Source organism: Podarcis muralis, chromosome 2 (assembly GCF_964188315.1).
Source record: "Podarcis muralis chromosome 2, rPodMur119.hap1.1, whole genome shotgun sequence".
Classification (NCBI taxonomy): domain Eukaryota; kingdom Metazoa; phylum Chordata; class Lepidosauria; order Squamata; family Lacertidae; genus Podarcis; species Podarcis muralis.
Genome location: NC_135656.1, coordinates 114,132,120 through 114,145,766, shown reverse-complemented (window position 1 = coordinate 114,145,766; position 13,647 = coordinate 114,132,120). Strand labels below are relative to the sequence as shown.

At 40.5% G+C, this 13,647-nt stretch overlaps 1 protein-coding gene across 1 annotated transcript in view; it reads left to right on the top strand.

The window, feature by feature from the left end:
* Positions 1-943: 943 nt before the first annotated feature.
* Positions 944-13,647, top strand: part of LOC144326467 (uncharacterized) — a 36,496-nt gene continuing 23,792 nt past the window's right edge. Inside the window, exons 1-2 of the mRNA XM_077923019.1 lie at positions 944-2,019; positions 4,091-4,277. Coding sequence (XP_077779145.1) covers positions 4,178-4,277 — 100 coding nt within the window. The 5' untranslated portion in view covers positions 944-2,019; positions 4,091-4,177. The remainder of the gene's footprint in view (positions 2,020-4,090; positions 4,278-13,647) is intronic.

The window sequence follows — 13,647 nt, the reverse complement described above, 5'->3', positions numbered from 1 at the left end:
GCCTGATAACAAATGTTGGAAATGTAAAGAAGCTGAAGGAACGTTTTTCCACCTTTGGTGGACATGCCCTAGGGTTAAAGCCTTCTGGGAAATGATATATAACGAGTTGAAAAAGGTATTTAAGTATACTTTTCCTAAGAAACCAGAGGCTTTGCTTTTGGGCATTGCCGGCCAAAGGGTGTTAAAGAAGGACTATACCTTTTTTATGTATGCAACAACGGCAGCAAGGATACTCATCGCTAAACATTGGAAAACACAAGATTTGCCCACGCTGGAAGATTGGCAGACGCAACTGATAGACTACATGGAATTGGCAGAAATAACAGGCAGAATCCGTGACCTGGGAGAAGAAGCAGTGGAAGAGGACTGGGAAAAGTTTAAGGACTACCTACAAAAATATTGTAAATTGTACGAATGTTAAGAAAGTGAAAGAGTAAAAATAAGCGTGGCCTCAGTAAATTAGTCAAAAGGAATGTGAGATTATAATGAAATCGGAGTTTAAGTTAATTTTTGAATAATATTATGTGTAAAATCAAGGTTTTAAATTTGTTGGAGGTAAATGTAAAATGGGAAACATAATAATTGGAAAATATAAATAAGTATTTGAAATAAGGTGATAAATTGCTGTTTAGAACTTTTTAAATTTGGAAAGCAGGAACGGAAGATGTGAGGAAGTCCAATTAGTAAAGAAAGTAAGATTCGGACTAGGATGTTATATTTTTGTTTTGTTCTGTATGCTTTTCTCTTTGTATGTTTCTTTTTTCTTTTTCTATGTATTTTGAAAATCTTGAATAAAAATCTTTTAAAAAAAAAAAAAAGTCCCACTGATCATGATGAGCCTCGCAGGCGAATAGACTGCTGCTGTGCAGTCCTGCTTTTTAAATAAATGTTCCTTTTCAGATAATACAGAGCATGGTGAAATCACAATAAATAAAATCTACCCTTCAGTAGTTTCAAGCACTACTACAGGTTCCACATAATATCTGCACTGCATTGTTTACTGTGGCAGCACCTGCACTTTGGAACTCCCCGCCTATTACAATAAAGCACGTGCCTTTGCTAGACTCTTTTCAAGCACCTGCTAAAAGCATTCTTGTTTAGGCAAGCATACCCAGGGACACGGGTGGCGCTGTGGGTTAAACCACAGAGCCTAGGGCTTGCCGAAAAGCACGTCAAAGTGCAAGTAGATAAATAGGTACTGCTCCGGCGGGAAGGTAAACTGTGTTTCCGTGCGCTGCTCTGGTTCACCAGAAGCGGCTAGGTCATGCTGGGCACATGAGCCGGAAGCTGTATGCCGGCTCCCTCGGAAAATAAAGCGAGATGAGCGCTGCAACCCCAGAGTTGGCCACAGTCGTCAGGGGTCCCTTTACCTTTACCTTAGCCAGATACTTAGGACGTGGAAGTAATTTTAATTTTTTCTTGATTTTACTGCTGTGGTGTTCTTTTTGTTTGTTTTGGGAAACCCCTCTGCAGGTTTTTTAAAATAAATTTTATTCAATTAATAAATATAAACAAAATAACACAAGCCAAAACACAATCCATCCTAAGTATCTCTCCACAGTGCAGTTCCTTAAAATATCATCTGAACAAAATTGGTGAGGCAGTAAAGAGTTTATCGAGGACAATACATTCTTGCAAAAGCGGGGTTCCAAAGCAGGCACAGTCCAGCTGGGGCAAGGAATGAGCTTATATTCCCCATGCACACGTTCCCTCCCTCGCCTTCCCATTGGTTGGGTGCTGCAAGGTTTTCCTTCCCCCAATTATCAAATAACAGACAAGAGGCTGAGCGTGGAGAGAAACTTCTCCTTCCTCCTCAGAGTTGCCTCCACTTCCGGCTTCACCAGCAGAGATAATTTCCCGGCTTGCAAAGGAGGGAGGGGAGGAGGCGGGAAGCGGGGCTGCGTCGTGCGGAGGCGGAGGAGGGGGCTTCTTCCTAATTAAGGCTCCTAATTAAGCGCCCTTACGCCCTGCCTCCCACGCGGGGGCTCCCATTCCCGCCCCCGCTGCCCGGGATTTCGGGTGAGTGCAAAGCCAGTGGCGGGGAAGGAGGGAAGGGGCTTTGCGAGGGGGTCCAGGAGGAGAAGCCCCGGGACGGGGAGAGGCGGCCCTGCACAAGATCCGGGCGGGGAGAAGAGAAGGGAGGAAAGGGAGCTGTTTCCTTAAAGGGGGCCTTGAAGGGGAGGGGGGAGAAGCTTCCTCCTGCAGGGATCTGGTGCAAAGGGAGCTGCAGGGAAGGAGGCGGGAAAGGGGAGAGGGGTGGGCATTGCTGGCCAGGATCGCCTTAATAACAGTATTAAGGACTTAATAGTAATAGGGGCTTTGCGAGGGGGTCCAGGATGAGAAGCCCCAGGACGGGGAAAAGAGAAGGGAGGAAAGGGAGCTATTTCCTTAAAGGGGGCCTTGAAGGGGAAGGGGGGGGGAGAAGCTTCCTCCTGCAGGGATCTGGTGCAAAGGGAGTTGCAGGGAAGGAGGCGGGCAAGGGGAGAGGGGTGGGCATTGCTGGCCAGGTTTGCAATAATAATAATAATAACAATAATAATTTTGATATTTATATCCCGACCATCTGGCTAGGTTTCACCAGCCTCTCTGGGCAGCTAACAACATCTATAAAATGTCAAATGTTAAAAACTTCCCAATACAAGGCTGCCTCCATATGTCTTCTAAAAGTTCTGTAGTTCTTTATCCCTTTGACGCTGGAAGTGAGGGCGCCATTACCTAGAACTCCCTCTGCCTGCCCTGAAACTTCACTTCTCGCAGTGAGAGAACTGGCAGAAGAACCTCGTAGGAGGACCTCAGTGTCCTGGCTTCCTTCCTTATCTTTAGGCACCAGGCCAAAGCATTCCTCTTCTCCCAGGCGTTTGGCTCATTAAACAATCTATGGACTTCACAACTGCATGGGGGGCGGCGGGAGGGTTGTCACTTTCATTTCTTACTCTGCTATGCATCTCTGTGTTTTTTTTTCTTGTAAGCTGCCCTGTGATCTTTGGAGGAAGGGCAGTATAGAAATGTAAAGAACAACAGTAAAAATAGGAAGCCCTGTTGTGTTCAAGGGAGAGGTTGAGACAGAGTCTCTGACCAGCAATGTATACCAGGACATGCTTAGGATGGAATATTATTATTATTATTTTATTATTAATTCATTACTTGCACCCTGTCTATCTGACTGTGTTGCCTCAGCCACTCTGGGCGGCTTCCAACAAAATAAAAACATCAAAAACTTCCCTGTACAGTGGTACCTCAGGTTAAGTACTTAATTCCTTAAGTACTTAGTCCGTACTTAACCTGAAACTCTCCTTAACCTGAAGCACCACTTTAACTAACTGGGTCTCCTGCTGCTGCCGCGCCGCTGGAGCATGATTTCTGTTCTCATCCTGAAGTAAAGTTCTTAACCTGAAGCTCTATTTCTGGGTTTGCGGAGTCTGTAACCTGAAGCGTATGTAACCTGACGTACCACTGTACAGGGCTGCCATCGGAGGTCTACCAGTTTGGCCTTTGATTTTTCTTTAAGGAATCTGCTCTTTAAGGAGCAGTGCTCCAAAGTGCTTATCTTGCGAACTTGCCGTCTAAGTTGTTTACTCCTAACCAAAGCTCCTGTTTCCCAAAAGGACAGGAGGGGGAGCAGAGGAGGAAATGGATGGGTTTGAAGGCTCCTTCCACAAGCCACCTCTCTCCCCTGAGCAACAAGAGCAAAGGGTGTTTGCAGGGCAGGAGGACAGAGGAGGAGGCAGGGAGGGCAGAGGGACGAGTGGGCAGATACCCCGCCTCTCCCAGGGGGTCCAGATGCAAGCAAGGGGCTTCCTTCTTCTCCATGCAAGAGCCACCCATGTATTCAGAGCAGTCCTTTGCAGATTAACTCTTAAGTTCCAAGGGATCTCCTCTCAGGCCACTAATGTACATACCATGCCAGCCTTAGGAAGGGAGATGGGACAGGCAGGTGAAAGGAATTTGCAAGGGTGTTTGAAAATGGGTGGAGGATCTTGGGAAGGGGGTATCCAGTTGGGGTTTCTCCAGGGGCAGCAGAATGTCTTGGGCAGGAGAATCCCGGCAGGGGCTCTCAGACTCCCTTGGCTTCTTCTTCCCTCCCTCCTAGGAAGCTGCAACTTGCTCTGGCTTCTGCGCTCCTCAGGAAGCTGAACCTGCAAACCTAGCTGACACTGAACCTGCAACCCTGGCCAGGATGGCAGGAGGAAGATGGATGGTTGACCTGGTCAGGCTGTCTCCCGCATCCCTCCCCACAACCTCTGAGCATTCCCTCCCAGGACCCTTGGAGAAATCTGGTGAGTTCCAGGGGAGAGGAGATGGGGACAGGGATAGATGGAAGGTGGAGGGAGAAAGAGGAAAAGATGGAGAGGAGACAAATGGAAGGAAGTTCCTGACAGGAAGAAGGAAGGGGTGTGAGGCCTTCTCCAAAGCAGCTCTTTGTTTCTTGAATCCCTTTCAGAAAGTAGTGGGGGCAGGTTTTCTTCCTCCAGGATTTTAAATCTTAGGAGTTACAGTGGTACCTCGGTTCTCAAACTTAATTGTTCCAGAAGTCTTCCAAAACCAAAGCGTTCCTAAACCAAGGCGTGTTTCCCCATAGAAAGTAATGCATTAATCCGTTCCAGACTTTTAAAAACAACCCCTAAAACAGCACTGTAACATGAATGTTACTATCTAACAAGACCATTGATCCATAAAAAGAAAGCAATAATCAATGTTCTGTACCATAAAATAAATAAGACAGCATTGTAGATGAAAAAAATTGAAATTAATTTTTTTTGTATCTGCACTGATGATAGTCATTGATTAAATGGGGGGCTTTTATGCCTTTCCACAGTCAATCTATAAATCAATCATAAAAGAAATAAACAAGCCTCAGTCAAAAATGCAAAAGCCACAAAAACACAAAAAATAGGAAAAAAACTAAAGCAGCAAATGTCACCTCAGAACACTGCAGCCAGGAATGGCTTGAATATTGATGGGGGCGGAGGAGCTTAAATTAGCTGTGCAAGGGAACAAATGGGATGAAATAGGCCTTGATTACGATGGAGACAACTTAAATTAGCTGCTCAAGGGTAAAACGAAATGAAAAAAAGCCTTAAATAGCATGGGGGGCACTTAAATTTGCTGCGCAACAGTAAAAATAGAAGCTCAGGGGCACGTTTGGTTTCTGAGGCAAACTTCAAAAACAGGAGCACCTATTTCTGGGTTTGCAAATGATGAATCAACAGAAGCATAGTCAATCTATAGACTTCCCTCTTTTTTTGAAATATTTTTATTGTTTTTTACAAATACAAGTTTATATCAAAGACATTTTTCTAATCATTTCATGAGATTCTCTGAATCACATGACTTCGCTCCATCCCTTTCATGGGTCCTTATATTAATTTTTTCAAAACTACATACAGTGGTACCTCCATTTGCAAACGGGATCCGTTAAGGAGCCCCAGACAGAGCCCGAATTTTTTGCAAACCGGAGGACCGCTTCTGTACATGCACGCGGCGCAATAGAGTGTTTCTACGCATGCGAGCAACAAAACCCGGAAAAATACCAGAGGGTTATGTAACACAATATACTAGTGTATAGATACATTCTCCACAGTTTTCATTTATCTAAATTGTGCATAAACCTATTTACAAGTGATTCCTAAAGTCCAGCTAAATTTTTGATTTGCGTGCAGTAATCTCATAGGTAAATTATAAAATTTCCCCATTCTTTTTTAAAGTCCTTGTTTTCTTGATTCCCGAGTCTCGCGGCTAATTTTGCCATTTCGGCAGAGTCCAGCAGTTTGGCTTGCCATTCTTCCCTAGTTGGGATTATTGCATCTTTCCATCGTTGGGATAATAACATCTGTGCAGCTGTTGTCGCATACATAGTCTTTCCTGGTCTTTTGCAATCTCAGTACCTGTAATTCCAAATAAATATGCTTCTACATTCTTAACAAACATTATTTTAAACATTTTTTCCCAATTCATTATATTTGTTGTTGTTTAGCCGTTTAGTCGTGTCCAACTTTTCATGACCCCATGGACCAGAGCACGCCAGGCACTTCTGTCTTCCACTGCTTCCCGCAGTTTCGTCAAACTCATGCTGGTAGTTTCGTGAACACTATCCAACCATCTCGTCCTCTGTCGTCCCCTTCTCCTTGGGCCCCCATCTTTCCCAACATTAGGGTCTTTTCCAGGGAGTCTTCTCTTCTCATGAGGTGGCCAAAGTATTGGAGCCTCAGCTTCAGGATCTGTCCTTCCAGTGAGCACTTAGGGCTGATTTCCTTAAGAATGGATAGGTTTGATCTTCTTTCAGTCCATGGGACTCTCAAGAGTCTCCTCCAACACCATAATTTAAAGGCATCAATTCTTCGGCGATCAGCTTTCTTTATGGTCCAGCTTTCACTTCCATACATCACTACTGGGAAAACCATAGCTTTTACTGTATGGACCTTTGTTGGCAAGGTGATGTCTCTACTTTTTCATTATATACCATTTCCCAAAATGATACTGTTATCTTACATGACCACCACATATAGCAAACAGTACCCACTTCCTCTTTACACTTCCCTCAGATATTTGAACTTTCTCTATACATTTTAGATAACTTACTAGGAGTCAAATACCACCAGTATATCATTTTCATGTAGTTTTCTTTCAATGTACAGCAAGCTGTGAATTTCAGATCTGTTTTCCAAAGCCTCTCCCAATCTGCCATTTGTATGTTATGTCCTAAGTCCCTTTCCCATTTCGTCATAACTGATTTGACCTGTTCATCCTTTGTATACCGTTCTAGGAGCAAGTTACACATTTTAGACAGATCTTTTTATGTTACTTCCTAAGAGTTCTTTTTGAAATGTGATGTCTCTTAACTAAAACCTTTCTTTTTGTCTATCTTAAAGATATCGTTTAGTTGATAGTACTGTAACCAGTCAGTTAAAGCTTCCCTTATCTCTTCAAAATCTTTTAATTTCAGTTGGTTTTCAACTTCAGTTAACAGCTCTCTATAAGTCACCCGATTACTTCTCATATTCATTTTTTTTCAGAGATATTACTTCCAAGGGGGAAAGCTACCAGTGTGTTTTTTACTCAAGCAAATTTTTATACTTCTCCCATACCCTACAAATTGGTTTTCTTACTATATGATTCTTAAAAGCTCTAAAAACCTTGGCCTTTTCCTACCATAAATATGCATGCTATCCATTATTTGTGTTCTTCCAGATCTAAAATACAGTATCTGTGTTTTCCATTCCCGGTTCTAGCAGATATAGGATGCTTCATAATAAAGTTTTGTAATGGTTATAGGGGTTGCTCGTGCGTAAGTTGCCGCCACTCCTGGCTAGGTTGCCTGGTTAAACCTTTTCTGTCTGGACAGCCCTTCACTTCGTGGCTGTTTCAGTCGCTAGCAGAATCCGTCAGTGGGCGTTTCTTAAACCTCTTCCAGCAAAGAAGTTCTTTGACGCCAAGTCTCCGCCTACTCTCCCTGCACGGAAGTCTTCTGCGCAGGGTGGGTGTGGGCAGCGGAGGACCTGTTCTCTCCCCGCTGGTCTCTGGCGAGGAGTCCTGGAGCCCCCTCGCCGATTCCCCCATCTGCCCCCTTTATCCCTGGTGTTACACTGATTTCCTTCCCCAGCCGATGAGCTGCCTCTCTCCCTGCTGGGCCCTTCTCCAGCATCGCTTGGGAGCCTTGCCTCCGCCTCTAGCTCCAATGGCAGTTCCCTGACAAGTTTCAAATCCGGCAGGGCGAAACCTCCTCTCTCTCTCTTACATCTGTTAATAATTTATTTTTTATACTTGATTTCGTCCCTTGTCAGATAAACCTAGATATATCTTCTTGCCATTTTTCAAAGCATCCTGCGTTGCCTATTGCCAGGACTGATTGGAATAAAAATAACATTTTTGGCAATACATTCATTTTTATTACTGATATTCTTCCCCAAAATGATAAATTCATTCTTCCCCATATCTCTAAAGCTCTTTTTATTTCTTTCCACTCATTCTTGTAATTGTCTTTAAAAATATTAATATTCTTAGCTGTCAAACAAATACCTCAGTATTTGACTTTGTTATGTATAACTAACTCTGTTTTCTGTTGTAATTCCTTTTGATCTTCCTCCATTGTGTTTTTTTTTTTTTTTTTTTTTTTTGCATCATACTTTTTTATTGAGATTATACAAAAAGAAAAAACACGGACAAAGAAAAAGGAGAGAAGGTAACAATAAGAATACATATAAATACTCAAAGTCCAACCTAAGTGTATCTTATAATACATTAACATATAGAGTATACTTTGTTTACTTAAATTATTATTTCCCTTCCCTCGACTATACAAAAAAAGAAACTGGTTTACCACATATTTCTAACAAACCATAATATACTACACTCTTTCAGACCTGGGACTCCCCTCCACCCTTTTGGTAAGTATCAAACATGTTCCATACTCCCGTACTTATTTTTCACAAATCAAATTTAGTCGCTAGTAAATTTTTCCTATCCCCACCAGTGCTTTATAGATTTGTTCCTATATAATTCCAATATTTACTCCAATTTTTCTGAAATTTCTGTTCGTCTTGATCTCGAATTTTAACTGTTAACCTATCCAACTCGGCATAATTTATCATTTTGGCCTGCCAATCACTTAAACTGGGTATATTTTCCACTTTCCAATTTTGCGCCAATATAATTCTTGCTGCGGTGGTGGCGTAAAGAAATATGGTCTTATCTTCTTTTTTAATTTCTTTGCCCATCAGTCCCAACAAAAAGGCTTCAGGTCTTTTGGGAAAGGTGTATTTAAATATTTTTTTAAGCTCATTATAAATAATTTCCCAAAAGCCTTTCACCTTGTTACAACGCCACCACATGTGATAAAGATTACCCTCCACCTCGCCACATTTCCAGCATTTGTTGTTCTGTAGCCTATACATTTTGGCCAGCTTCACCGGTGTATGGTACCATCTGTATAACATCTTCCAAATATTCTCTCTCAATGCCGTACAGGCCGTAAATTTTATGGTACTATTCCACAGTTCCGACCACCTTACAAAATCAATATTATACCCAAAGTCAATGGCCCATTTAATCATTGCCTCCTTGACCTCCTCATCTTTTGTCTGCCACTCCAATAAGATCTCATATATTTTAGACAATGTTTTGTTCTTGCTATCTATAACCTCTACGTTAAATTTTGATTTTTTATCATCAAAGCCTAAACTCTTTTTGTCTTCTTTTAACAAGTCATGCACTTGATGATATTGCAACCAACCCGTGAGTAGGCTTTGTATCTCTTCGTAGGGTCTAAGTTTGGGCCCTTGATCTGTTTTTCTTAGAAGATCTTCATATGTCGCATTGTTCCCTTCCATATTTAATTTCTTAACCGTTAGAACCTCTATTGGTGAGATCCACCAGGGGGTTTTCCTTTCAAGGAGGTTTTTATTCCTTTCCCACACCTGGTAGATTGGTCCCCTGAAAATATGGTTTAAGAAGCTCCTGTGTACCTTCACCTTCCCGTACCACAGGTACGCGTGCCACCCGTACCTATTATCATAGCCTTCCAGATCCAGTATATCTCTGTTCTCTAGTTTTATCCATTCCTTTATCCAGAGTAGGCACGCTGATTCATAATATAAACTCAAATCTGGAAGGGAAAAGCCCCCTCTTTCTTTTTTATCTATTAGTATTTTCATTTTTATCCGTGGTCTTTTCCCTTGCCAGATGTATTTCGCTAAGGCTCTTTGCCACTCTTTACACTGTTTTATACCTTTAAGTATTGGGATAGTTTGAAACAGGAACAACATTCTGGGTAAAATATTCATTTTTACTACTGCTATCCTTCCTAAGAAGGAGAGTTTCAGTCTTCCCCAGATTTCCATATCTTTCTTTATATTCTTCCAGGTGACTTCATAATTATCCTTGTACAGATTTAAGTTTTTAGCCGTAATCCAAATTCCTAAATATTTCACTTTCTTAACTGCCGTGATTCCTACCCTTTGTTCTAGATCAATCGTTTCCTCCTTTGTTAAATTTTTAACCAACATTTTGGTTTTATCTTTATTTACCTTGAGCCCTGCAACCGCTCCGAATTCTTCAATTATTTGTAAAGCTTCTTTAGTACTCTTCTGTGGGTCTTCTAGGGTTAGTACAATGTCATCTGCAAAAGCTTTTATTTTGATTTCTCTCTTTCCTACCCTGATCCCTTTAACTTCTGTAGCCTCCCTTAATCTTTCATTAAGTATCTCCAATACTGTTATAAATAATAGAGGAGACAGGGGGCAGCCTTGTCTCGTTCCTTTATATATACTGAAGTAATCTGTTGTAGTGCTATTTATTACCAATTTTGCCTTTTGCTCCTTATATATTGCTTCTATACCTCTCCTAAATTTTTCTCCCATTCCCATTCCTTCCAGGCTTTTGCTTAGGAAGTCCCACGAGATGTTATCAAATGCCTTTTCGGCGTCTACAAATATTAATGCCGCCTGTCTATCTATTTTCATGTCCAAGTATTCGATAATATTTATCAAATTCCTCACATTTTCCCTTAATTGCCTCCCTGGAAGGAAGCCTGTTTGGTCTTTATGTATTCTCTTATTTAATACCTTTTTCAATCTTTCTGCCATTACAGCTGCGAATATTTTATAATCGTTATTTAATAATGAAATTGGCCTGTAGTTCTTGACGTCCAAAGTATCAACATCTTTTTTTGGGATTAACGTGATATATGCTTCCTTCCAGGTATTGGGGATCCTTCCTTCTTTTAGTATATTATTCATCACCTCACCTAACACTGGGGATAGTTGGTTGCTTAGTGTTTTATAGTATTTTGCCGGAAGGCCATCCGGCCCCGGCGCTTTCCCACTTTTCATCTTTCTAATAACTTTCTCTATCTCCTCTTGTGTAATTGCCTGATCTAGTGTCTCTTTTTCTTCATTTAAAATTGGTTTTAAGTGGTATTTTTGCAAGAAGCTGTCTATTTCTTGTTCTGTTTCTTTTCCTTTTTTATATAGATCCTTGTAAAATTTTTGAAATATCCTTTTTATTTCTTTTGGTTCTTCCACAATTCTTTCTCCCTCTCTTATCTTATTAATAGTATTTTGTTTCCTCCTTTCTCTTATTTGCCACGCCAAATACTTGCCTATCTTATTTGCTGACTCAAAGTTTTTCTGGTTCATCATTTTAATTTTCCATTCTATTTCTTGATTAATTATCATGGAAAATTTGGCTTGTAATATCTTTAAATTCTGTTTTGCGATCTCATCACTAGGGTTGTCAATTAATTTTCTTTCATTTTCCATAATTTGTGTTAGAACCTGTTCTTTCTTTGACTCCTTTTCTTTCCTTAATTGGCTATTTTTCTGAATCAAGAACCCCCTCATCACAGCCTTTCCTGCGTCCCATACCGTCCCTATTTCAGTTTCCCCATTTAGGTTCCATCTAAAGTAATCGTTTATAGTTTCTATAGCCTTATTTACAATCTTCTGGTCATTAAATAAAAATTCATTCATTCTCCATCTTCCTGTTTTGAGGTCTTTACCCCTTAATTCCATGAAGACCGCATTATGGTCAGAGATAGTTCGTGGGAGAATCTCAGACTTAACTAGGTTCTGTATCAATTCCTTCGATATCCAAATATTATCTATTCTCCCCCAACTCTGATTTGGGTTTGAGAAAAAAGTATATTGTTTTGTCGTGGGGTTTTTATATCTCCATGCATCGTTTAGTCCTAGGTTATTTACCATATCAAAGAAAGATCGAGGTAGCTTGCCTTGGTTCTTCTCCTGGGATTTTGTTAATCTATCTAAATTTGGGGAAACCACCCCATTAAAGTCTCCCATCAATATTATTTTTTGATCCATCCACTCCATCAACTTATTGTCTAACTCTAAATAGAAGGCTGACTTTTTGTTATTTGGTGCGTATATTCCAACTACTATTATTTTTTCTCCATGAAACACCATCTGAACTACTATCAATCTTCCTTCTTCATCTTTGTACAATAACTGTGGATTGAATTTTTCCTTTATATATATAACCACCCCTCTTTTTTTAACCTTATCCGAAGCTACAAAATCCATTCCTAGTTTCTTGTTCTTCAATACCCTCTTATGTTTGTTCACTACATGAGTCTCTTGTAGGCAAATTAGGTCACAGTTCTTTTTTAATAGTATATGTACAATCTGGTTCCTTTTATTTTTATTGTTCAACCCATTCACATTCCAGTTTAGTATTTTTAAGGTCATCTGTTAACTAGTTTTAGCTTCTCAAATCTCGATAGAGTCTACTGTTCTCTTTCTTCTACTTCTTCCTTTTCCTCTACTGAGCTCTCCCTTCTTTCTTCTTCTTCGCTCCTTTCACCCTCCCCCTCCTCCCCTTGCTGCTCCTCTACCTCTTCCTCCCCCATCATCTTGCCCAAATCCTTCTCATATCTCCTTGCAAATTTTTGCAGTTCTAGAGTAGTGGACAGTTTGAACCTTTTTTCCTTAAAGTGAAATGAAATACCTTCTGGGAACTCCCATCTGTACAATATCCCGTTTTTTTTCAATTGGTTTGTTAATTTTTTATAAGGCTCTCTCCTTCGAAGAAATCTCGAAGGAATCTCTTTAAAGATAATAATTAGGTTTCCCTCGATATATAACCTTTTGATGAAGTTTTGTTTCAGTATTTCATTTCTTATCTCAAAAGAATTAAACATGGCTATTACATCTCCTGGTAATTTTTTTTCTTTGGCTTTAGCCGATTTTGCTCTTATTCGGAAAGTGTTTATCAAGTGATGATTTATCTCTTCTTCCTTCCTGCCTAACCAAATTGCCAATTCTTTCACCACTTTAGCCCTGATATTCTCATTTAGCTTTTCCGGTATACCTCTGAATTTTAAATTGGCTTGATTTTGTCTCATCTGTGTCATAGCCATGTTGTCCAACAATTCTTCCTGTATCTTTCCTAATTCCTTAATTTCTACTCTCATCCTGTCCACTTCCTTCTTACTGTCTTTCGTATCTTTTTGCACCCTTTTCATTGAATCCTCAAGGGTTTTTGCTCTTACCGATAGGTCCTTAACCTTTCCTGTCAATTCTCCCACCACCCCCTCCAGTTTCTTATCTATGATGTTTTGTACTTCTATTAACTTTTTTTCAATATATTGTTCATTATTTTTAAATTCTTTTCTTATTTCTGCCATCAAGGTATCATAGTCTCTAATTTCTCTTGTATCTTTGCCTTCTTCTTGTCTTGATGGCCTCCTTTCCGCTGGTGTTGCCAGACCCTTTTTCGATCCATTTGGCATCTTGTCTGCTTAAAGTTGTTTCTCCTTTAACTCCAAGAAGATTAGTTAACCAGATAACAGACAGTCTTTACCCACGATTTAGCTACTTAGTCAATAGAGTGGAGGAAGTGGTGTTAGAATAGAACTACCACTGAATGGTAACCTGTACTTTAGCCTTTAATACCTTTAATACCTTGGGAGTGAAAATGTAGTGAGGACCTCAAACCACAAAGGCAGAATGGTACGTTCAAAGAAAACAATAGACTCCTGCAAAAACGTGTTCTCTTTAAGTTGAAAGCTGGGTTCAGTCCTCCCCAGTTTTCCCTTATTCAAAGGTTTGGTATAAGATTTGGTATGTCTCTTTAAATCCTATCAATGGAGGACAGAGGCATTATTCAATTTCAAATGCAAACGCTATATAGCGG